The 25,152-nt window shown below is 41.0% G+C and overlaps 5 protein-coding genes across 9 annotated transcripts; 1 reads left to right on the top strand and 4 right to left on the bottom strand.

Moving 5' to 3' along the window:
* Window positions 1-2,894: 2,894 nt before the first annotated feature.
* On the bottom strand, window positions 2,895-6,013 carry mrpl12 (mitochondrial ribosomal protein L12). Of its 2 annotated transcripts, none has more exons than XM_068337319.1 (5): window positions 5,833-6,013; window positions 4,782-4,980; window positions 4,626-4,691; window positions 4,312-4,449; window positions 2,895-3,397 (listed from the first exon to the last, which is right to left on the bottom strand). In XM_068337319.1, exons 1-5 carry the CDS (start codon window positions 5,889-5,891, stop codon window positions 3,281-3,283), a joined length of 579 nt encoding a protein of 192 aa, XP_068193420.1. In that variant the 5' UTR covers window positions 5,892-6,013; the 3' UTR covers window positions 2,895-3,280. The 2 variants fall into 2 exon arrangements, with proteins under 2 accessions (XP_068193420.1, XP_068193421.1); XM_068337320.1 differs by lacking the exon at window positions 5,833-6,013 and adding an exon at window positions 5,262-5,773.
* A 613-nt stretch (window positions 6,014-6,626) lies between these two features.
* Window positions 6,627-7,993, top strand: zgc:103625 (methyltransferase-like 26 B). Of its 2 annotated transcripts, XM_068337431.1 has the most exons (7): window positions 6,627-6,745; window positions 6,818-7,020; window positions 7,121-7,283; window positions 7,387-7,446; window positions 7,530-7,597; window positions 7,698-7,776; window positions 7,855-7,993. In XM_068337431.1, exons 2-7 carry the CDS (start codon window positions 6,821-6,823, stop codon window positions 7,903-7,905), a joined length of 621 nt encoding a protein of 206 aa, XP_068193532.1. In that variant the 5' UTR covers window positions 6,627-6,745; window positions 6,818-6,820; the 3' UTR covers window positions 7,906-7,993. The 2 variants fall into 2 exon arrangements, with proteins under 2 accessions (XP_068193532.1, XP_068193533.1); XM_068337432.1 differs by having other exon boundaries at window positions 6,687-7,020.
* A 125-nt stretch (window positions 7,994-8,118) lies between these two features.
* Window positions 8,119-17,243, bottom strand: hgs (hepatocyte growth factor-regulated tyrosine kinase substrate). 3 transcript variants are annotated; one of them, XM_068337427.1, is made up of 20 exons: window positions 17,096-17,243; window positions 15,647-15,731; window positions 15,427-15,502; window positions 14,979-15,071; window positions 14,118-14,241; window positions 13,971-14,023; window positions 13,713-13,781; window positions 13,473-13,597; window positions 12,262-12,373; window positions 11,949-12,047; window positions 11,765-11,860; window positions 11,613-11,651; window positions 11,346-11,513; window positions 11,010-11,223; window positions 10,737-10,909; window positions 10,508-10,648; window positions 10,168-10,351; window positions 9,887-10,023; window positions 9,586-9,771; window positions 8,119-9,456 (listed from the first exon to the last, which is right to left on the bottom strand). In XM_068337427.1, the coding sequence occupies exons 1-20, from the start codon at window positions 17,130-17,132 to the stop codon at window positions 9,355-9,357; spliced, it is 2,313 nt and encodes a 770-aa protein (XP_068193528.1). In that variant the 5' UTR covers window positions 17,133-17,243; the 3' UTR covers window positions 8,119-9,354. The 3 variants fall into 3 exon arrangements, with proteins under 3 accessions (XP_068193528.1, XP_068193530.1, XP_068193531.1); XM_068337429.1 differs by having other exon boundaries at window positions 11,010-11,220; XM_068337430.1 differs by having other exon boundaries at window positions 14,118-14,235.
* Window positions 17,244-18,687: 1,444 nt separating this feature from the next.
* Window positions 18,688-19,585, bottom strand: cldnk (claudin k). The gene has a single exon (XM_068336215.1). It carries the CDS (start codon window positions 19,575-19,577, stop codon window positions 18,930-18,932), a length of 648 nt encoding a protein of 215 aa, XP_068192316.1. The 5' UTR covers window positions 19,578-19,585; the 3' UTR covers window positions 18,688-18,929.
* A 1,743-nt stretch (window positions 19,586-21,328) lies between these two features.
* Window positions 21,329-24,957, bottom strand: btr02 (bloodthirsty-related gene family, member 2). The gene is made up of 7 exons (XM_068336213.1): window positions 24,837-24,957; window positions 23,016-23,291; window positions 22,845-22,922; window positions 22,512-22,760; window positions 22,287-22,434; window positions 22,174-22,200; window positions 21,329-21,873 (listed from the first exon to the last, which is right to left on the bottom strand). The coding sequence occupies exons 2-7, from the start codon at window positions 23,286-23,288 to the stop codon at window positions 21,329-21,331; spliced, it is 1,320 nt and encodes a 439-aa protein (XP_068192314.1). The 5' UTR covers window positions 23,289-23,291; window positions 24,837-24,957.
* Between the last annotated feature and the right edge of the window lie 195 nt (window positions 24,958-25,152).

Genomic DNA, 25,152 nt, shown 5'->3' with positions numbered 1-25,152 from the left:
ACGCAATAGTCAAAACCTCTCAATTCTCTTACAAAATGAAGCTTTACTTTCAAAACAATGTTATCTCTTCTCAAAATGGTGTTTTGTTGTCAAATGACAAACACAAATCAACAAATGAGTAGACATTTATAAGAACCATTTGAACACTGATGTGCTCAATGTAAAACACTGTAATGAATGGAAAACACTTCTCCTTTTTGTTCAGTGTTACACTTACTACAGACAGTACAGAAAAAAGTGTTGTAATATATCTTAGAATATTGTTTTTATACTCAGAACAGACAAATACACAGTAACAAATATATTTTATTTTCCCAACAAAAACAATGTACACAGTTTACACCCAAAACCAACACAAAGTTGCAAATACAAAATAGAAAAATGCAGTTACAGTAAGAAAAACAAGAAAAAGTGACTATGATGCATCCTGTCTTCTGTTTGGATTTGGCCACAACCCCCCCATCCACATCACTGGGAATGTATTCCCTGGCCATGCAGCGGGGGAAATATCGCCTGGCATGGCGAACCCAGCCATGAAAAGAATCGACTGTTACATCTTCACATGCATCTTCCATACTTCCATAGCTTGGAGAAGGGGTATACGTGTTTGTGGTTATTGTTCATACATCTTCTATCTCCAGGCAGAAAATTGGATTGGGGAATAGAAAGTATGGAGGTAGATAAACAACTAAAAAAAAAAGCATGGGTGGGCAGTGAACCAGTTATGAACCAGAGCAGCCCGGTGGAAACCTACATCGTCCCAAATGACAACATACCTGAGCTGCTTTGGGCCATCTATCTGATCTGGTGGAATGAGTGTGTTGTGTAGGGTGTCCAGGAAGGGACAGGGGAAAAGGGAAGCATGTGTAACGGAGTTACAATAAAATGTTGTCTATTTTTGAGCGTTTTGTGTTACTGCCATTCTTTTTGAGTTTTTTCTGTTGATTGTAATGAGGTGAAGTTTCGGCGCTAACTGAGACGCAGCTCCGGGTCGTGTGACCGACGGTGACATGGAGAGGCGGGAGAGGAATAATTGTTATTTTGTCTGTTTCGAAACTCCACTATTTGAGTCATCCTTTGGCTGACCCGTTCACAGCCGTTACACATGGTGATGGATGACACCGTGGTGGGAAATCGCTGCACACATTGTGATGTTCCCTCCGCGTTGGCCAGGGACTTCTACAATGGCACGCTGGCCGATGACATTCCATCCCCTCCTTCTTTTGGTGAGGTTGAAACCAACTTCATCAATGAAAATGAACTGGTGCCCCACTGCAGCTCAAGGACTCTGAAACTCACATGACAAGATCAGAATTAGACATGGAGTTGTCACTATTGTGAAGCACAAACATTATGATTACAATACTGAAATATGTATTGAGAGTTCATCAATTGTGGGATTGTATAGGACTTACTTGCACATAATTATATCACACTTCTTTGATTCTTTTGGAATTGCGTTCGAATGGCACTCTGTAGACCTGCTTCATCCTCAAATTATTTTTGTGCAAGACACGGTCCACTGTTGATAAGCGGAGAATATTTTGAAATATGTCATTGTCTATTATTTTATTTTTATTATTTTCCGCAACGTTATGTTGTTAGAGTATTTTCTAGGACTATGTTGATTACAGTATTGTAGTTTTCTGTTCTGGAGACAGAAGGCGTTCTCGACCACCATGTGCTGGTAATCCTGCAGTTCTGCAATACAAATAGTAAAATACTGTAAATACTGTGCAGGAATACAAAGTAGGAATACATTTCCCAAACTTGAAACATACTTAGGCAGAATAGGTAATGGTTCGTACCTATTCTCATTTTGGAAGGTCCGGATGATGGATGCCACAGTGTGTCTACTCAAATTTGGCTGTACTCGTTGCCCAGCTTCCCTCATTGTGAGATCATGGTTGACCACATGGTCAACCAAAGTGGCTCGGATCTCATTGGAAATTACAGTCCTTGGGCCTTCCTCGTCCTCCCCGTCCTCGTCCTCTTACTCTCACTCCTCTGCGTCGGCCTCTGCCTCTGTTGGCATCCATTGTTCCAAAACAGACAAGCTCACCTGTTGCCCTTTTATGCTAAAGCTGTGATTGCTGATTGTAAAACTGTGTGGCAAGCGTTTGCGATGTGGTGAGTCAGTGCACATAGTAGGGCAAGTAAGTGTAGAATTTTGAATGACAGCGTGTTCCCTGTGAAATAAAGAGATTTTCTTCATGAAAAATGTGTCTAATGCAGAGAATTGTGTTTTGGAAAAAGTGTGTTTTAAACAATTGAAATTGGAAAGTAAAGCAGAAATTTTGTTTGCAGTTTAGCAGAAATGGTTCAGGGGGCTGGTGCATGAGTTACATGTTGTGGTCATTGTGTCTCAAGTACTGTACCAGAAAATGTGTGTAAGCAATCGAGAAAAACTGTCAAACATGTTCGCCCTCTAGTGGTCACCAGCAGTATAGCATGTCCAGAGATTTGTTATTTCAGTCAACACATGTAAGGCATCCCTGCTCACATTACATCCATCCACTCATCTTCTGAACCGCTTTATCGGCTGTCGTGGGTCACGGGGAGCTGGAGCCTATCCCAGCTGTCTTAGGGTGTGATGCGGGGGAAACTCCGGGCGCGACGCCAGTGCACCGCTGAGCCACACAGACACACACACTCATTCCTACGGTCAATTTGGAATGGCCAATTAACCTGAAGTGCATGTTTTTTTGGAGGTGGGACGAAGCCAGAGAAACCAGAGAGAACCCACGCAGAAACAGGGAGAACATGCAAACTCCACACAGTCCGGGACTCGAACCCAGAACCTTCCTGCTCACATTACATTGATTTGTCAAATTAAATCTATAATTATGCACATAAAAACATAACAAGCAAAACATTTGATTATTTCACTTTTATTACGCCGTCAATAATCCTTTAACCAATACGCAGGAGTTTGTCCTCCCATCAAATACATACAGTATCTAGGGAAAGCTTACCCTACATGAAAATCTTTCCTTCTGTGAAAAGTTAAATTCACACACAAGAATCATCAACTGACTCACTTGGCACGCAGGCCAATGCATCTGTAACTCGTTTGCTACACAAGCATCAGAAAGACAGTGAGGCAACCTTTACCCGGAAAGTTCAGTCTGAGTGGTAAAGTCCACCTGACGCTGCAAACAGATGGCATCGATGTCAGAAGGCATTCTCTTCGTTTTCTCCTAGGATCCTTTTCTTTACAATAAAAAAATGTCCACATGGGGTGAGCGATGAACTGCATTTGCAGCAACGGTGGACAGATTTACTCCAGCACCACCGTGCCTCCTACTGCCTCCAGAGCTGCCTTCAGTTTCTCTGCCTCTTCTTTCGGTACGTTGGCCCGAATATCTTGAGGAAGAGAATCTACTAGTTTCTTAGCCTGGTTTTGAAAGAATAGAAGAAAAAATAAAATAAAATTAGTGAAGTTGACATGTGTGAAAAGCCAGGATGCAGAAACTTTTTAAAAACAGTAGTGATTGCTTGTCAGAGTAGAATGCATACACAAGAGCTCGTCCTCAGTGAGGGGAAACCATACCCTGTTTGGAATGAAACATCTTTACTGAATCTAACCAGGAAGCTTTTATATGTAAATTAACAAACAGCAACGGGCTGAAAAACACTGCCTTAACGTTAAACATGATTGTGAAACATGAGTCAGATAGATCATCCACCGCAGGACAAACTCATTACAATGAAGTGATGTTAATCTCATCACACCTCGGGCCATTCACTTTTCCAGCAATTCAATGTGGTTAGTTGACAAATATAGATTGGAAACAATTTTTTCACAATATTTGTGGGTTTTCTTTTTGAATAAATATTTTATGCAACTCAGCTCTCGAATCTCAAAAAATTCTATAAATGTAAATACTTTATTGATTCCCTAGGAAAATTATAAGCACACTCTAGATCACGCTGTCAGTTTTAGTGTCATGCATATGTAGTGTGTACAGGCCCATAACACACACGGGGCCCGTAGGCATGCAGTGGGGGGGGGGGGACAGCTCCTTCTTGCCGCACCCCAATGAGAAGCTCATAAAGGGGACGGCACCTTGCTCAGGGGAGCCTCGGCAGTGGTGGCTTCGGAGTGTGAGCTGACGCCTCCCTCCTGAAGCGACTGGGCGGGAGCGGAAATTGAACTTCCGATCCTGCGATCACCGGACGACCCGCTCTACAAACTGAGCCTTTGCCACCCCTATCATGCTTATCTTGTAATATTACCCCTCTGGGATACAATACAGACTCTAGCATCCCTTTAAATAAAGATCAGAGCTGATGTCTGTACAGACATACCTGCACCAGATTCAAGCCTTGAATGCAGTTCTTCACTTCCTTTATAAGTTTGACTTTTTCTGATGCATTCACTTCTGTCAATTTGACTGTGAAGTGAGTCCTCTCTTTCTTTACTGGTGCCAAATCCTCTTCTGCAGCCTAGTATGACAGAGGGGAAAAAAATTGGCAATAAGAAATAACTGTTGGTTAAACAATGTAATATCAGAGAACTTGATGAAAGTGCTGATCAAATTCTTTTTTAAATTGCAGTTTCCTATTAGTCTGAAATATCTTTGAAAGAGACAGATGGAAAAGCAAATATAAAAATCAGTCACCGGAGCTGCAGCAACAGCTGATGCAGCCATTGACATCATTCCAATGTCCTTAATGTTCAGAGTTTTCTGCAAATAGAAACATAACATCACACATGTATTACAGCAGATTGTTTTTGTGTACGTTAGCGTTCACATCTCAATGACATGTCCACAAACCTTAAGGAGCTCGTTGAGATCTGAAACCTCTAACAAAGTGAGGCTGGCAATGTCGCTAACAAGCTGTTGGATTTTGGGGGAATACTCTTTGGGTGCTCCATCTAGTGGAGGGGTGGCGATGGCTTCTGAGTGACTGGCTGGACTGGTCTTCAATAGCCTGAGACCACTCAAAGCCGGTGTGTGTCGTTGAAGCCGTTGCCTGGGGAGGGGGAAGACAATCAATTAATGGCCTTGAATATGATGCTCAGAACTCACAGGAACACTGAACATCCTGATCTGAGCAGCCAACAGCATACACACATCATATCTGGTCAAAACACATGCATCTTCAAGATCAAACGCGGATTTGAGTACTGAAGCAGCTGGAGGTCAGATGATTCAGTAAAATCAGATTACTGAAATCATATATTGGTTTACAAAATGATCTTAATGAATATCAGAAATGAATGAAATGCACGCTGTAGTCTTTAGATTGCATACATTTTAAGACATGTATTAGTTTTCCTCTTCTCATCCAAAACGGGTCACGGTGGCTGAATCCCAGTTAATGCTGATCGATGACCTATCATTCACAACGATGGCCTGAAACCAAAATCCTCTACTTTCAGCTACACCAGCGTGACCTTGGCACAGTGACATAGAAACGGGCTACGTTATGGAGGAAGCTGTAAAACAGCGGCCATATTTATCATTATCCAACTGAACTACGGATGAACACAAACTCATAGCAGATTGAATGAAGCCACCATTGGAGCCTGGCAGCATTACAGCCGACGACGACTCGACCGCTGTTCAAGTTACCCCTCATCTGTTTGCATACTTAACGTTTGTCAGGCAAGGACCGAAAAAAACTACACTTCTTCCCGACTACAAAACGTGTGTTTACAGGAGGTGCGGGGAAGGACAGCGGGCCTCATGACGGATACACCGGCAGCAGATGCAGGCTGCCTGCCCTTGACCACGGAGGCGGACCGGAAGACCCCGGTGCCGCTACTGTGCTACTGTGCCGCTGCTACCGCTGACCGGTGCGCGCTCGCCTCGCGGAACCTACCGGGGTGCGTTTGCTGCAGCCCGCAGCGCAGCCCGGAGGGAATGTCTGGTACAGTACATGTCGGCGTTAAACTGGAGCCGCTCGTCCCGAAGTCCCTCAAAACAGGAGCCAAGTTTGTCACAGCCACCGCAGACCGTCCGCTTCAAAAGCACATGGCGTCCTCTCTCGGCGTCTGACCTACCCACACTGCTTTGCGTGAACTACGGGAGCCCACGGGGATGGAAAAGGGTTTGTTCGCACAAAATCCATTTATCGGTATTACTACTTCTATATACTACAGTTTATAATTTATAAATAAAGTTTAAATAAATAAAATAAAAATAAATAATTCTATAGTATTCTTCTATACTATACCAGAGAACACTATGTTAAATGCAACTATTATTATGGCTGTTTTATATACAGCTTTACTGTTGTTGCTGTTTGTGTTCCCTTTTGGCTCCCCAACAACTCCCACTACAGACAGATGGCCCCTGTAGAACAGCTGAGGTCTTCTGTCTGTCAAAGGTCATCTGTTCCTCACCTTGGTCATCAAGTGCCCACGTGATTGTTGGATCCTGCAAAATAAAGACGTCTGTACTTTATAAGGACAAGTTCTGTTCATTAGGAAAGCTTTGAAACCTTTGTTGTGATTTGGTGTTATATACATAAACTAGTCACCAAACCGCTCTCCCTTTTGTTAAATTAATTCATATATAATATTTAGACTTGATTACAAAGCGGTGATGTATTGTAATTCATGATGTTATTGATTTTGATGCCTTTTCTATCAATGCTGGACAGTTTGGTAGGAGCACAGAGAGAATCCTCTTAAGCAGGTAATCTCAGACTCCATCTGTTGCAGTCATCCACCACATTCAGTACACACCAGTGCGTTATACCCCAGGTGCAGTAAGCAAGGTAGCAAGAAAAGGTAGGAGGAATCCTCTGAAAGAGGAATTCTGGTCATACAGAATAGCTAGTAAAACTTTTCATTTCTCCCCAGGCAATGCTGCTCTCTCCTCAGGCAGAGAGGAACTGGGAGGGTCTGTGTTCAGTGCTTGAAGATGTGTTGGAAGCGCAGTCACATCGGCAGCTGTTGGCCTTAGAGCTGGGCTCTGGCACTGGACAACATGTCATTCGCTTTGCTCAGAAGATTCCCTTTGTTACCTGGCAGCCATCAGACATCACAGAAGAGTCTCTAGACAGGTTGGTATCTCATAGAAAAGGCATTTTTCTAGTGAAGTGTGAATCAGACACCGGAATCTGATTTTGAAATAAAGATGTAATATGTTCATTATGTTTACAGTATTAAGGCATATATCGCTGCAACCCATGTAAAGTCTGTGCTGCAGCCTGTCCACTTAGATGCCAGTGCACCATGGGAGAAATGGGCAGGTCTTTCTCACAGGTCATGTGACGTTATTGTTGCCATCAACTTATTGCAGTACAGCTCTTTTGAAACAGCAAAGGTAAGACAGCTCATCTTAAAACTCTGGATCATCATGATGAACACACTGACGAACTATTAAACTGTTCCAGGACCCTCTTAAAATAGTGTTTTATTAATAACAGGGTGTTTTTACTGGAGCTGCTCAGATCCTCAAACCAAATGGCCTTCTGATAACATATGGGGTATGTGCCATCATTCCATTTTTTAAACGTATGGCTGTTGTTGAAAACACAGGCTTGACAAACCAATCTTGAAAATGTTCCAGGTTTATGCTATTAATGGCACCATTACACCAAGCTGTAATGAAAATTTGGATGCAGAACTTCGGAAAATGTGAGCATTTGGGTTCTCCATTAATCAGCAGCATGATAAAAATAAGAGCCTGGTGTGGTATAAAGACAATAACACAGACTAATGGAATACTTTTACGCAGGAATCCAGAGTGGGGTCTTCCAGACATCGATGTGCTGAGACAGCTGGCCTATGGCAATGGGATCCGTCTGGAGAGGATTGTGAGTCACTTAAGTCTGGGATGACTAGTTGATCATAACTACAACAAAACCTCTTTCATGTACTCTTTTCATTTCCAGATTGAGATGGAGGAATATTTCAAATGCCTAATCTTCAGAAAACTTGACTGAAGCCAAAATTCACAAAGAAGAAATTCTTTAATGCATACTTTTTAAGTTATATTACTGCACATTTAATCGTGACAGCAATCAGTATAATGTTATGATTTCAATAGTTGTACATTAGCACTAAACTCCTCTGACTGAAAATGTATGTGATGTGGAATACTCCATTTATGTGAATAGTTTTTTGATGGTACAGGTTACACAAAAACAAGATGGACAATAAGAACCAGATATTTATTAAATATAATTTCAAAATTACTTGAAAGTCAGACAGATCAGTATGATGGAATAAAGAAGTTCACAGACACCAGCTGAATGGTTACAGAAATTACAGAGTGTCATACATACGTGCATCGATTTATGATCCCTTTGAAGGTTTTTCCACATTTCTTGAGAGCCACTTACACTTTCAGAGGTACTGCCAATCTATACTGACAAACTATTATCTCATCTGTAACAGTTACAACCAAACAGAGAGGGTGGGGCTGTCTGGATGTCATTGGCAGTTCAAGAATATTAAGGATTAAGTTTATTGTAGTTGTGTGTATTTTAAAGATACTTGATTAAAATGACTATGCTGTCAAACACACAGAGATGAATGATGGACTGAATTAGTATGTAAATGTATTTCATGGTCACATGTGTAATTTCAAGGACTTGATCTATTAAAATATATTAATCAAGAATTTAACATCCACACAGCTAATTTTCTAACACTCCTCCCATTATTATAAAATCTTTGCAATGTGTTTCAGCATTGCAGAAAGAAACTATACTTAAGACACTCAATAGTCAAAGAAGTGCACAACACAGAAATGCCAAAACAAGACATGATGACCCTCAGTTGCCTGCATGAGAGGTATGGAACTGAATGTGACAACTGGAATGGCAAGGTGTGAACCTGATGAAGATGTGAGTTAGTGACCTTTATTTCAAGCCTCTGACGGCTTTCTTTCCCAAGACACTTCTCTTAATCCTTACGTGAAGAAGCACTTCCATTTAACGAAAGTTATTCAAATTTAACATGCAAATTTTGCTTTAGAAAAATATGAGGACAAAGGATGGTTATGTCTTTTTTTCCTCATCAACTGAATTTTTAACTTTTAATATTATGCAGTATTTCTGAGCTTCGGTTATTCATTTACTGTAATATGGAAATACTACATACATACATATTATTTGGAAAGAGAGTGCAGGAAGGTGAACAGGTTTTATTTATTTATTTTGCCCTCTCTTTTAACTTCAGCCCACATTCCTATCAGTCTGAGGGAAAAGCAAGGAAAGCAACAGTTCTGCAACATCATCACAATATTTTACACTGCCACAACATCACAGCGAGGTGGAAGATGGAAAATGTGTGTGTTTCCAGAGAGCATCCTCAGAGTCCAGAGAATTAGGGAAAAGACAAAAAGAGAGAAGATGTAGTGTATCTGACCCCGCAGAATGTGTGAGCTTTCAGTCAAAAGAGATCAGCTGTGCTTCTGCACTGCCAGGAACAGCCTGAGGAGCCTGTTGCTGTGGCTGTTGTTGCTGCTGAGCGCCACCAGGAGGAGCCACCTAGAAATCACACCACCAAATAAAATAAAAAAATAAACAAATTGCTAATTTCCTACATCAAACTGAAAATTATTTACATGTTTTTTTCTACCTAAAGCTGAAAAAAAAAAGTGTTGAAAAGTGACAAACCTGTTGGTACATGGGCTGCTGGCCTGGCATGTAGGCTTGTTGCGGGGGCATATTGGGGTCCTGTCCTGGCAATGCAGAAATCATGTTCTGCATACCGTATGGCTGGTAGCCCATGTAACCCATTCCATTAGTGGGGGCAGCCTGGGACATGGGGGGCACACTCTGGGCCTGAGAGACCACATTTTGCTGAGAACAAGTACATTTAATGAAGAGAAATAATAATAATTGTTATTATCATCATCATCGTTGAATTTGAAGGTATTAATAACGGTATCTTTTTTAAATTCTAAATAAATCAGACCTGGTAGCCCTGTGTGGGTGTGGGCTGATAGTTGGAGTAAGGAGGAGTAGTAGTGGGTGGAGCCTGACCAGGAGGAGGAGCAGGCTGCCCATTGGTGCCTGCAGCTTGGTACATGTATGCATTGACCATATTAGGATCTTGAGAAAGAGAAACAATTGGTCATAACTGAGGAAAATATTCACAAATCATGTCTGACTGAAAGCAATGCGGTAAAGCCATTAAACAGCTACAGTAACCCCAACAAAATGGATGGGCGCCCCCCTCACCCCCGCCCCCCTCACCTGTGGCAGCACCAGGCATGGCCTGATACTGTGGTGGTGCAGTCTGCCCAGCCTGGTTCATGTAGATGTTGTGCATAGGTGAACCCTCAACAGAACCAGCAGGACTGAAGGTGCCGGGGTAGCTGGGTGGGGCACCAGGCTGGTACACCACCCCTCCTGCCACATTGGGGGGCAAAGACTGCATCTGTGTAGCAGCAAACACAAACATTACCAAACAATTAGATACTGCTAAAGAGAAGAGTTAAATATAGAACCCAAACGTCCACTTCAATTCATTTCAATAGCAAAATGCATGTTTGGTGTTAAGTGTATTTTTATACAGAGCAGTCCACAGTGCTACCTGGGCGTAGGGCAAAGAGAAGGCAGGCATTTGGGCTCTCATCTGGATTGTGTGCTTCTGCTGCTCCAGACGCATCTGCCTCTCTTTCTCCTGCTCCTGCAGGCGCTGGATGGCCAGTTGTCGTTGCATCTCCAGGTACTCCTGTAGTTCAAAGACAGCAACTCGTGAGCATGGGAACAAATAAAATGTTAATTTAAAGATTTTTCTGCAGAGAGCTTTGTTTAATGACCTGTTTCTTCTGCCTCATGATCTCCAGCTTTTGAGCCAGCTGGATCTGCCTCTGTCTCTCTGCTTCCTCTGCAGCACGACGCAGCTTTTCCCTGTGTTCATCCCGAAGGGCGTTGAGGGCCGCCCGAGCATCCCGCACCTGAGCCAATTTGTCCTGCAGCCCCTCGTAGTACACTAAAGACAACATGGGCAATGTGATGGTTTAGAAACCGGACGAGCAGGATGAAATAAATGAGGAAACACACACACACACACAGACACACACAACGCTTACATCGCTTCTCATCCAGCTGGTTGAGGATGTCCAACAACTGTGGGTGCATGTTGTTGATGGACTGGAAGAGGGACAGCACGGCGCTGTCGTTGGTTATGCTGCGCCCGCGCATGTGATTGCTCTTCATACGATTGAGGAAGGTCGTCACAGCATTTTGCAGAGCTTTCAGAAACTGCTCGTGGTTCTCCTCTGACTCCCCGTTCTGGTACTGCTGCTGAAGGCAGGGAGGAAAAGAAAGCAAAGCGCACAACGTCATTTGAGGTCTGCTCACTCATTAACCTGGATGTTTAGAAACACACACACCAACATTTGTTCTCAGCACTAGTTTTAACATACCTCTACTATGCTGACTGGCTGAACAGGGGCATGACTTGGTTCCACTGGTTGACTAACTGCTGGGAGAGGCTCAGCTAATGGTACAGGAGCGGGGGCAGAGGGGGTGGGACTCTTGCGTGCCTCTTCCTGTTTTTTTTCCCAGTATGTTCTGTTCAGGTAACGGGCCAACTGAAATAATGAGACACCATGAGTATTAAAAGCATGACATAAGAGTTACATTTCTGCACTTTAATGGTGGCATTTGGGAAGAGAAAAAAAAAAAAGTACCTCAGGGTCTACATCTTCAGCTGATGGAGCAGAAGAGTTCTGGAAAGAGAAAACAAAACACTTTACTCTGATTTGCCATAACACAGAAAAAGTGAAGTTTGATCTAGTACTCTTCAGCTATGTAAGGAATCCAGGTTGCCTGAGCGCCTTACCACAGGAGAAGTGTAGAGCGTGCTGACTGGTGGCGCTGAGGAAGTCACCGGAGTGGGGTCACTTTTGGGATACACTGAGTATGAGTTCTTCTGCCTCTGTGAGTGTAAAACGAAGTGTGTATCACTTTCCATCAACAAACACACAGTCGAATAACAAATTAAAAGTTCCAGCCATGCAACCGACCATCCTCTCCTTCTCCTCTGCTTCACTTTGGGAAAGGGCAATGGCCAGTTGCAGCTCCTCCTCCTCTTGCAGCGCTGCCTCATCTCTCTTGGGGGGCATCTTATGAGTGAGAAGAGAAATATTAAAAACCAGAACTTTTATTTTAGTCTACAAGTAAAAATACTTAAAAATGAACTTGTGAAGCCAGATGGATCAATACAATTCTACCAACCTCCTTCCAAATAAATCTGTTTCAACTGTGACAAGATTGACCCTCATCTAGAAGCTGAAATGCTCAAGATTCTAGAACTACATTCCCATTCTAACAGACTACCTGTGACTGCTGGGAGAGTGGACTGGTCAGGTACTCCGGAGGTAACTCAGCAGGGCCTGAAGATGGAGTTTTAGTCTCTGCTTTCCTAAGGGGAGGAGAGAGGGAGGGGTGGCTGGTAAGGACAAGGGATCAGGGAGAACAAACAACATTAAAGTCAAAGAACATGCTGCATGAAACACTGAAATCAGTCCAAATACAAAATCAGGAGCACGTACATCTGCCCAGGCTGAAGAATGACATTTACAACAATGAAATTTAAACACATAGACAGGTCGACTAGTGAACGCCTGAATTCTGGGGATGTTGAGACCTTTAAGCTTTAACAAAGGAAAGCATCACAATACTGAGAAATAACACACAATTAAATATTTTGGGTTTCTTGTGAGGTACACAGAGGCAAAACTTAATTAAATATTACTGCATTGTGGAGTTTGTACATGCTGGTATCACACAAGTTGTATGATTGCAGTTACAGTGGGGAAAATTAGATCATAAAAAGAACAAATGCAATGTATCATAAATGACCACATGGCTATCCTCTCCAAAACTGAATCTCTTTGGCCCATGGTATAACCTTTAACCAAAAAACAACAAAAAGTGTTTATTATTTATTGCAACACCACGATAACTTCCAACACGCACAAAACCACTGCTTTCACAAAAATGTACAAGACTAGCATCAGTTGGAAGGCACATCCTCCCCTCCTCTGGGGAGTCTAAAGTAGGGTGTGTTGTTTGGGACAGATGCAATGGACAATATGACCCAACATCATAATTCCACTGTGAACTCATAACATTCATTTAAAAGAAAAACCCCAAATTTAAAAGCAAAACTATTATAATCATGTATATTGTGTTTTATGATTCATGTACTTATAGATTAAGAGTTATGCACTGGACTAAAAAAATCACAACAGATGGACATAGCTATGACATATCCATTCATTAGTACAGGGGAATAAAAAACAAATTTCCACATAAATTTAGCAAGGACAAGACAATGAAGATTATAAATAAGAACATACTAACTATCTAAATCTTTTGTTCTAGCTTTTGATCAAGAAGTAACACAAGCTGATTTACAAAAACATTCCAACGATACAAAATCACTGCACACTAATGCTCAGAAACAAAGTACCGGTAAGTGCAACAGAACAACTGAACAGTGTCAGAGACTGGACTTCACAAAGACTTGAGGTCTGGGAACTCACTTGTTCAGAAGCTCAAAGCACGGCTCACACACACGCACTTCCTTTTCTATGCCAAACTTCGGAATGGTGGAGTACTTGGATGAACACTTTCCACAAAAAATCTGTCCACAGGCTCGACAATGGTGCTAGAAAAGCAAAGAAGACAAATCAAGAACAACTTCTGTACGTGATCAACGGACATGAGCAAAGTACTGTCACTGAAAATCTCTATGTGCCCTAGTTACCAGAAAGCCCGCCTACCTTTCTTGTCATGACACCAAACTGGACTCTGCACCGGTGGCACTCCTCAGCATCAACCCAGTCTGGAGCCTGAAGACAGCAGGTAGATGTTAAACATAAATACAGATACTAGATTAGCAACAACAAATAAACATCATTGGAGCTTCATGTACGGTCACGGTCTGTTAAATAGTTCCAGGTCATGCTGGTTCAGATACAGACATCACCCACATGAACAGATCTTTACATCAATTAAGCATAAAAAAAAATATGACTCACTCTCTCAGCAGCGAACATGGCATCACTCTCTTTAAACTCAGGGAACACGTGACCTATAAAACAAAACAGAAACACTTAGCTGGATGACTTTCAGAAATCCTTCCTTTCAGCCAAGATAGTTTGAAAAATGAAAAGTACACAACTTACCTTCCACTTTCATGATCTGATAGGTGTCTTGAACCACTTTATATTTGGGTTCATTACGGAAAGCGTGAGCCCAGGCCTGAATCAGGTACAGGATTTTGTTTCTGACATTTGGTTCTGTCTGTTTCTAGTGGCAAATGAATGACACAGAGTGAGACAGAATGTCAACACACCTATTAACCCCTTCTGTGTTTATAGCCTAGATTTATGTTAATAAACTCTGGCATAACAGCTTTTCAAGCACAATCTAACACACACATATCAAACAACTCTGTGTTAGCCAACATGAACCCAGTGAGCAAGTCTCCTGCTTTGGTGTGAAGAAAACCCTGCTGTCACAAGGCTATGACATGAGCAGGAAGTGGAAACCACCACCAGGAGTGCTTTGAGTCACGTGATGCAATCTGACAAAACACTGGGACATCTGGCTGTAACAATACCAGCTGTTAAGCAGTCACGAGGTTAAGAAAGAGGCTGGGAAAGACAAGGGTCTCAGCCATGTGAAATCAATATCCAAACTTTCCACTGCTTGCATACATGTTAATTTGACAGAGGAAAGCAATAGAATAACGTACAGTCAAAGACACAATATTTAACCCCAACCACTATAAAAATGCATAATTGTTCAATAATTTTAGCAATTTTATCAATCAAAATGTCCATATCCTTTAACAATGTCAGCACTCAACCCAGTTCTACAAATAGCTCCACCTTAACCCACAAATGCATATTGACAGGATGGAATTTACAACAGGCAACACATGTACTTAGGAACATAACAGGAATGAGACTGAAGCCCCTCTGTTAGACATAAACTCACAGCAGGTTTACAAAGTCTATCGCACTAAGAGGAAAAAAGGTCACCTTGAGTAAATCCTTCAGTTCCTCCATAGTCTGTTTGCTGGCCACCTCATCGTGGACTGTCTGGCCACAGTTCTTCACCACTGACTCCAGGACCTGTAGACCAAGACCAAATGCTTTCATAATGTTTCGCACATTCCACAAAAGCAGTTTCTCCAAAAATCCATTGACCCAATTGTGGCACAAATTGCACACAAACAAAATAGACAGAAGAATGGGATATGTCTTAATTTTGTGTATTTTTCAAATGCTATAATCCATCCATCTTCTTGAAGACGAAACAACAGTAATCGTCTCGCCTTCTGCTATAGCCTATCCCAGCTGACATTGGGTGAGAGACAGGATACACCCCGGACGTGTTGCCAATGCTTTACGGGGCCGAATGTTCTTACATTATTCATAATTGGATGAAAAACAATTCAACAGCTCATTTTTCACTAAACAGTCCTACCTCTAGGGCATATAGGGCCACATGTGGATTTTTGTCATTAAGTTTCTTCTTAATGGCTCCAACTGCATATTTAGCTCTACAATGACAAAAGGAGACACTGGTCATAATAAAGTCCAGGCAATACATCAAATTACATCTGCACAGGTGAGCAGTTTTATTGTCAAACAAGTTTCGCTTAATACTAATATCCAGAGATTGGAATGAAGGTAGAATCACTTACTGGGCATCTCCTTGTCGAATGAGATCACAGATCTGCAGAATGGATTCCCAGTCAGTCTCCAGCAGCAGCTGACTAGTGGCTCTGTCTGCAATTAGAACAGATGGTTGAAGTTATATTAATATTATTACACGTCCCAGATGTATTAGGGATTTATTGTAAGGCAACCATATTCACCTGGCCTTTACATATACAGTATTTACTATGTGTAGCTATTCACAAGAAATCCCACAGTCGTGAATGTTTTTTGAATTAACTATTTAAGATGAGTTGAATAAACTATATACTCATGTTATAGGCCATGATTTGTATAAGAATAAAAAGCATTTCTTGTGACAGAAGCATTTTCCTATTTTCATTGTAGCAATTTATAACCTATCTTGTTTTTCTGCATTTTGAAATTGCAATTAAATGGCACAATGTTTAGATTTATTTCATTGTGTTTGTTACAAATCTTCATAGCCTTTCTCAAACGTGTAATACTTTCAAATATTTTACTAGGAATGTAGCAGTAACCACTCTTACTAACTCCAAAATAACACTTGATTTTCCTAACAAGGGATGTAAGTAACTGTACCGTTATAGAGAGAAATTTGTTCAGCTACGACTGAAGTGAAGGGCTTACTGGTTATAACAGGTCACAGACAGAACATAACTACCAGCCTGTTCAGTATGTCCTTTTATCTAAAATGGCTGAGATGAAGCTTGAGCCATGAAATGAACCACACCAACTGCATGATAAAACAAATTAGCTTTATTTTAGGACGACGCTTGGGTGATCAATAATAAAACAATACCGTCGTCGGTGAAGGCTGTCAGCTGTCTTTTGTGGGGGGAAAAAAATCATAAATCAATCTTACCGCTGATGGAAAAGGAAGGGATTGGTGGCTAGCTTATGTTAAGTTTTACTCGTCTAGGAGAAAGATAACTGACCTGTAGTGGAGCTAAAAACTTCAACTAAGACAACCATACAAATATCTAAAATAAATTACAATTTTGTGGTGCGTTGCTTACCTTTGAATGACCAATAGTCGATGTGATCAGCTTTTTCTCTACAGTGAATTTTAGTGTAACTAGCTAATGCTAACGTACTGTCGTAATACATTATATATTACACTACTGTGAACCTCAGGGTAATCTACAACCTGGTTTAGCTTGGCTAACAACTAGAACATGACACAGATACTTCAAAATTAAGGTATGTGGCGATAAGTAAAAATAAAAAGCATATAAAAGAGGATTCGCTACCCAGTCGTGTAGCTAAAACCAGTGACCCTACGTGGGCCTCCAAACAATAATAAGTTACAGAAACTGTTAGCAGGCTAACATTAGCTAGCTGGCCCGAGAGCCACAGCCCCAACATATATCAAAACAATACGATGAAAAGACCGCACTTTGACTCTTTATTTATTAATACACTATTAACTATGAATCAATGTGTTGATAACTTACCTAGAAGCCTTTCGAATGTACCTCCACCTTTTCCCATGTCTCAATTCTGCAGGGGAGTCTTGTGAAGCACACGTATACCGATACTTTCACCGTTGTGTTTAGCCTATTAGCTTCTCTGATAGCCACGGAGCACAGCTGAACAGATCTTCCTTCTTCTCACTTCCGCTGTAGGAACAACAAGATTTTCTCCCTCTAGCGGCGACGTCGAGAACATGACGTATACGTCATGATTTAATCATCATTAAATCAGATATAATGAAGTACTGAAGGCCAATGGTCACTGTTAATATTCAAATATTCAAATAGCTTTTATATATATATATATATGTCATGTCAAGGAGTCAACAAAAAAAAAATGTTTTGAACAACCAACTTTAAATATTTGGTAGGTGTAAAATATCAAGACATCCTGTAGACATTCAGAATAGAGTATTCACCACTACATGGTACAATATATCAATAATGTGTCATTATATTACACCTTTTAAGAATTCAATACTATTGAATTTAAAGTTATGTTATTTACATTGTGGTAAATCTTCTTTTAAGATAAAAAAATAAAAGAGCTGAATGCTTCTTCCACCAGTAATCAGTGTGTTTTATTGTTACATGTGATGATAATATACTTAGCGATAGCTTTGAAGACAATCAATTCATCGTTTTCAATATAAATAGTGTGTATTTTTCAGTCACTGCTGATTACAATTGTACAATAAAATCGCTCTGCTTTACTGTACAGAATTACTCTACCAACACTGCTGTAGGTCTACTTGGGTCATGTATGAGTCACTACCTGGCACTTGGGACAGTGGTGCTCATTGTGATGCGATGCTGTAATGTTCTAAAAAGTGGCATTGTGTCTGTTGTCGCAGACCGAAAGCAAAAACCAAACTGAAGCGCCCAGACATTGAATCACAAATTTGATCAAAAGTAATATTTATTGCTAACGTGTTTAGTGAAAGGTATTAAGTATTAAGCATCATGTCAGCCTCTGTGGTTACCAAGTCCTCATGCTCTCCAATATATTTATTCATGGATATTGTTTTCAGACCCTCCATGGGAGAACACTCCAGAGCAAATATATGAGGCGTTTGAATAATGTCTAATGAATAAAGATTATGGTTTTTCCATGTAGCATCCCACGTTACATGCAGAAAAGCATACATATTCTTCGTGCATAGAGGCTCTTAAATGATATCATTGAAACTATCCTATCTTGATTGTCCAAGATGGGATACAACCTTGTTGATTGTGGTTCCTACAAAGAGTTGGTTTGAGATCACTGAGGGAGACTTCTGGTCATTAGTGAAAAAAATTATTATTTTTTCTTTGTCTTTGGGACTGTATAGATCAGGCAGGGAACAGGAGATTGAAGATAGGAGATAGGAGCTGCAGTCCTGAACACACTTCTCAATAATATGGCCTCACAAGCAAATGTACACACACACATCCCCATTGTTCTATTGTTCTTCTCCTGTCAGCAGAACCGATGACAGTGTTTACACAAATGAGCAATGCATAGGTTTTATTTTTAGAAATACAATGCTATTTCTCTTAAATGCAAATGTAAACAGAGACAATGTTCCCCTGAAGAGGATTTGGAGGACACTTTATTGAACTTTACAAACAGAGATAACAGGTTATTGAAGCATATCAGGTAGGAAATGATATATTCAACCTCCCTAAACAACCTCTTGGGGCTTTTCAGGGTAAAAAACAAACTAAAATAAAATCCAATAGAATATAATTACTAGAAACAAAAGGACAGGTTCTAGATATGTAGTTGTTTGGAATGTACTTGTGAGTTTTGAGGGTGCAAAGAGATTTTAGAAACTTAAACATAACCTTTAACTTGTGATGCAGGTGCTCTGCGAGGACTGCTCTCCCCGCTGCTGAAGGTGGGAGAGCCTGATATACCTGGGGGACTTGACCCAGTGTAGAGCAGAGATCCCCCAATGAGAAGCAAGGCTGAAGCCACCCAGCCAATGTAAAGGGCAGGCCCAAACTCACGCTTGTGTGGGGCTGCCACATGTGGATCATAGAAATCCCTGATGATGGAGTGGGCAGTCCAGCAAATTGGCACAAGGTAGAGGAACCCCGCAATGGCAAAAAGGGCACCAGAAATGCGAGCAATACGGGCCTTGACACTGTTTACACCAATGCACTTAGTGCACTTGACTCCAAGGACCCCTAGTGTAAGAGCCAGGCCACAGATCAAGATTGAGAGCACAGTGAGGCCCCGGGCAGCCTGCATGTCGCTTGGCAGAGCCAACAAGCTGTCATACACCTTACACTGGATCTGGCCTGTGCTTTGCACTATACAATTCATCCAAAGGCCTTCCCAAATGATCTGAGCTGTCACTATGTTGCTACCGATGAAGGCAGTGACTCGCCACAGGGGGAGGGCACAGACTACCGCCCCACACACCCAGCCCACAATGGACATGATAAGGCCCAGCAATTGCATGCCTGTGGTTGCCATGGTAAAGGGCTTTGTTTGAAACAGATGGATTTGTCTTGGTTTGTTTCAGTCTCTGTTTGTTGCGCAAAATGCACTTATAGTCCCCAAATGAAGCGTGACAGTCAGTACTGAAGTCGTTTTCCACGTCTAGATTTTCAGTCTGTGGGTGACGATGTTGGCTTCAGTTTGGGTTAGACCAGGACAGGTGCTCCTGAAATTCAGAGGAGAAGCAATTTCATCACACTGTTGGTTTCATTCCACAGAAAGTGTTGCATTCCTCAAAGAAAAACCAAACTTCTTACTACTTTATGCTACTAATTTTGAGTACCTCACTAGTAACATATGAAAAAGCAACTGGAGCACATGTTTATCATAAACAGGCTTGGAGGCCCATGTTTATTGGATTCCAGTGAGACCCACAGAGAATAGTTGTCTTTGACACAGCTGTGGGTGTTGAGCTATGTCTTGCCTGGTGAGTGGATTATCTCAGAAAAACATGAGGAGATTCTGAACACTAGCATCTTTTATGAAGGGTCCTAGAGTGGGCCATAAGGACCTATGTCATCTATTTAGCTCAGCGCTCAGTATACACATTCGACCAGTTCTGTGAATCAACACACTCTTCTTACAATCCATCCAGGGATTGCTTCATGGCAATGATGGAAAGAACAATTGTAGGAGGGAGGCTTTCCCCATTAGAGCAATGGCCAGAAGACAACGAATCATACATTCCCTAAAAATCACGGGAATCACCCTGACAAGAGTACAGTCTTCAGCTTTACAAAAGGCTGTGCATTAATTAAATGTATGTCCCTCAAGATCCTGAAGACTCCAGATCTAACAAATCTGCACTGAGCCCTGGAGTAGTTTCATACACCTTTCTCCAACACTGAGAGTATTTAAACAAAGAGAGTAAATCGTGACACAGCCAAACCCAATTGAATAATCACAGCTCACACAAATACAGATATTTTTGAAACTACTTTGTGACATTTTTTGTTTTTTGGAAATCCCAATAACACTGATATTATACAGTAATTAGAGAGTATTTACCTCAAATAAAGTAGGCTTAGTGCTCCTCGCTGTCCACTGGTTGGTCCTTTACTTGCAGGGATCAGTTGTAGCCTTTAAAGTTGTGAATGTCAGCCCTGAGAATTTGTTTTGGTCCTCACAATGACAGGTGAGGCAGCGAAAAGTTTTATCATCTGAGGTCAGGTGAGCTGTAGAGTGGAAAGCGTCGATTAGCTTCAACGCCCAGAAGTGGACTGGATGCGGGGCTGCCCTCCAAGATGCCAGCGCGTCTCTGTGGCAGTGGGCAGAAGCACGCGCTTGTGTAGATGGTCGTGTCAGTGTGTGAATAAGTGAATGTGTTTGAGTGTGTCTCCCAGTGCCTGGTGTACAACACAATGCTTCGCTGTTCTGCTTCACCCTTCCTCACTTCTCCTTGTCAACTTGTGTCCAAACACTGCAGCTCCTCGCATCCACCAAACTCAACAACCTATTTTCTCCTCTTTTTTAACTTTGACTCCCTTGTTCATTTATGAGAGCCCTCTCTTTTCGTCTTTCTTTTTTCAATCTGTTTATGGGTTTATTTGAAGTTGAGTGTAGGAAGTTCTTACGCAAGTTTTTGCTTGCTGCTTTGACAGGAAAATGGTTCAGTTTAACATTTAATAGATTTTCAATGACATTTAAGTATTATAAATGTCAGATTGATACTGAAAAAGATAATTGTGAGCATAGCAACTGAATAAATTATACACTAACTATGATGTTTAGATGCTACAGAGGTTAGAAGAGATAATGAGAGGAGCAGCATTTTTTCCTCCATGCAGGCGACCAGGACTGAAGAAGGGATTAAGCTTGTCCTTAAATGTATCTGTGAAGGTGTAAATGTGAACTCCAGAGTCTGTGCAGTAAAAGGACACACGGCCTTCGTTGTAGTCCAAAAACACACCCACTTTCCTGGGTTTCTGGTCCAGAGACAATGGGGTGACAGGGCAGGTGTTCGCCAGGTGCTGGCCTCCAGCTTTCAGGCTTAAAGTCCAGAAGCCGTTCGCAGGGCAGACGGTGAACTTGCCCTTCCGGTTTATTGACTGTCGGACCACTCCCAGACTCCACTCGATTTTATCCCCAACCTCCACCTCCCAGAAACACCGCTCGCCACTGAAGCTCTCTTTGGCCAACACATTTGCCACACGGTCAAACCTCTTGGGATTTTGTGGTACCTCCTGGAGCTTGTTTGTGTGTCTCACCCGTTTTTTGTCTTCTGAGACAGAGAGAAAGGCATGGGCCGTTTTTGCGCTCAGGTTGACATCCACTAAGAAAGAAAAGCAACAAAGGTCAAGAATGGGTCAAACAGTGTAGGAATCTTTCACACTAAAATGCTGTAAGGAATTCAAAGGGAAAACATTTGGATAAAAATATTATGATCACATTACTGTATGTCTGTTTTTCTTTGTCTTGTTAAAAAGAGTGCTGGGACACCATACCACCATAACATATTTTAAAATATATATCTTTGCCATTAATTAAGGTTGAGTAATTGAATGGGATTTTTGATTAACAGTAAATTCATTTCCAGATTCATCTCAAATAAAACAAAATACAGAAGTTGTACCTGCATATTTCTCCATTCTCTTAAGTTCTGCCAAAGAAGAGTCATGCACAAAACAAATGTTACTGTCAGTGACTTTGCTGTAGAATTCAGTGAATAAAAGTTGCTTTGCTCACCAGATTTAGAGAGCCTGTTAACTTCTACCTTTATCTTTTCCATTACGTCTGACAGAGCTTGTCTGGTGACCCCAATACAAGGGTCAGTTTCTATTGTGACCTTGGACCAGTCTTTCATGTCAGAGGGTTTCATCGCGGGGACAACTTTCTGTGTGACACATGCAAATGTCATTAAACTAGAATGTCCTCACATTATTATAATCTGCAGAAGACAAAGGTGCTTACCACACTCAGTTGCTTTGTATCCTCACTATGATCATCATTTAAAGGCGTCTGAGGATCAGGCTCAGCGGTCTCCTTCCTCAGCTCCTGGATCTCCTGTTCTATCTCTTCCACCAATGCTTCCACCCTCCGCTCCTCCTCTTTCTTCCTTTCCTCAATTGCTGAAACAACTTCTTTATGGCTCTTCTCCATGGCATTAACGAGAGAAGAAAAAACCTTCTGGCTTTCTCGCACCTCATTGAGGTAAGAGCTCTGTGTGGACATCGTCATGTATCATCATTAATCTATAACAATGCCCACTTCAAAAACATCAATGTCGAAAGGTTTTAAACATACCTTTTGGGCCTCAAGTGAATTTTTCAATCTCTCAATCTTCTGTAGCCTTTCAAGAATCATCTGTTCAATATCTATCACCTGCAGAAGTGATTTAAACATGTAATAACATGACAGATTTATTCATTAATGGATATCATCTTTGATAGAGCAATCGAGAAATGTGATCAATACCATTTCTTCATCTGGAGGTTTCTCTGGTCGATTCTTCCTGTAGTGGTCTGAGACATATGCCAAGGTATGGTTGACACTGAGGTCAAGCTTGTCAGCAAACACTCTCTTACACTGGGGGCAGTATTTGGACTGGTGTCGTGCCCAGTAGCGACTCAGACAGGGCAAGCAGAAGCTGTGTCCACATGGAATGGTTGCTGGGCTGGTGAAGACATCTCTACATAAAGAGCACAAGAAGTGCTTCTCAGGGAGGAGGCTGATTGTAGAGACGGCCATACTCTGAAAAGGACAATGTTAACAAAGTGTTAAAACAAAAAGTGTCGTTTACCTGTCACAGACCTTTGTGATTAGGCGTGTACATGAGGGAGTGTTGTGTTTGCATGGTAGATTAGATATAACCAAAGACCTACCATAGAAGTAATTTGATAAATTAAAAGAAAATTGTTTGGATTATTTTAATACAAAGGTAGATTTCATTTTTAAGAAAAGAGCTGGAACATGTTTAATCTGATACTACTTTTAAATGAAGCATTAATGTTACTGAGTACATGAGGAGAGCAAAAACTACTCACATAAATATACTCAATAAAATCTTATAATACTCTATTTATGGATTTAAAAGTCCTCTTAAACGTACCAAAGTATTCTGATCAGAATGTACAGTTTATAAACTATCAGAAGTAAAAGTTCTTCGGGAGATTATCATTATGAATGCTGTATTTCCAAAGTAATGGTTACAAATGGGTTACATTTGGTTACATTATTATATCTATGTGGGTAAATATTTTCACTCTTCTATAAATCAGGCGAGAAAATTTGAAACCTAACTAGGGTGCCCTTCTCTTATATAATGAAACTAAACCTAAGAATTATGAAAATGCTGGATTTTTAACAATATGTTATGTTACAAACATTTGTTGTAGCTCTTAAAATACCTCTTGAATAAGGCTGAGATTAAACTACGGAGTAATATAATGTGGTAATGCTGTACCCAAGTACTTGCAAATTATACACAAGTGTAAATGTTTATTGTATACCAGTGTATATGAATCCACTTTGATACAAGTGCCACAATAAGGTTGAAATATTTTTTTACATTATTTACTTTATTATTTACTTTATATGCATATATGTATGTAAATGTGTATATTGTAATGTATATAAAAATATAAAAGCGAATATCTATTCTTGAACGTTAAGTACCAGCAACTGTCAGCTTGAAGATGGAGGATTTCCACAGCATTGTGAAAGCACATTCATTTCCACCTCTGTCATGCATACTTTCAAGGATGTTATGTTCTGTACAAGAATGGCATTCCACTCATATTATATAATGACGTATGATTGTTGGCTTAAATTATGTTGAATACATTAAATCAACATTCATTTTGCAGGAGAAAGATTACCTCAGTGAAGGCCATCCTCTCATTATTTTCATAGCATTCTCTTTGTGTTATTTTCAGACATTTGTGTTCAGAGGAATTTGTGATCACACACAGGAAGTAACGCACCCATGTGAAAAGGCAGCCGCCAGCATAAAAGACACGCTGTAAAGTATGTGGTCAAACAGGTAGCTACGAAATAGTTTCTTACACTGTCATGGTGTCAAAACATAGTACTATTATACAATTCAACACAAAGCAGCCAAGACTGAAATCCTGTTTTTCAAGTGATTCCTGGAATAAATCTTTAATCTGTTGTTCTCTGACATTCTTTTAGGAAACACACAGATAAGACTAGAAGATCAACGTATTGGATTTATGTTGATGGAAAGATTTTTCAAAAGTAAAACCAACGTAGAATAATAGCTAAACGAGGTCTTACCTCTGTGACGTGAGCTTGTCCAAAAGGCACTGCAGCCAGTTTGCGCTGCCTTTATTCTTAGTTTCAGTTAATGATACATGGAGACGGTGTCCGCTCTGCAGGTGCACTGAGGTGTGTGTTGTAAAAGGTAATGCGATAGTGACTGGCTCTCACGGCTGAGACTCCACCCTCATTGTTATCATGTAGATACTTCAACTAAGCTACAGCAAGACACGAGGAACCTTTGGAGCAAATCTTTTTATTCAAAATACAGATTTACAGTTTAAATCAGTAGAGTGTTTATTAAACCCTACAGATTTTCTGTGTCTATGGTGTT

The sequence above is a fragment of the Antennarius striatus genome, chromosome 16, assembly GCF_040054535.1.
Source record: "Antennarius striatus isolate MH-2024 chromosome 16, ASM4005453v1, whole genome shotgun sequence".
In the NCBI taxonomy this organism is placed as follows: Eukaryota; Metazoa; Chordata; class Actinopteri; order Lophiiformes; family Antennariidae; genus Antennarius; species Antennarius striatus.
Note: the sequence above shows the minus strand (reverse complement) of the source record. Positions and strands in the feature narration are given on the sequence as shown.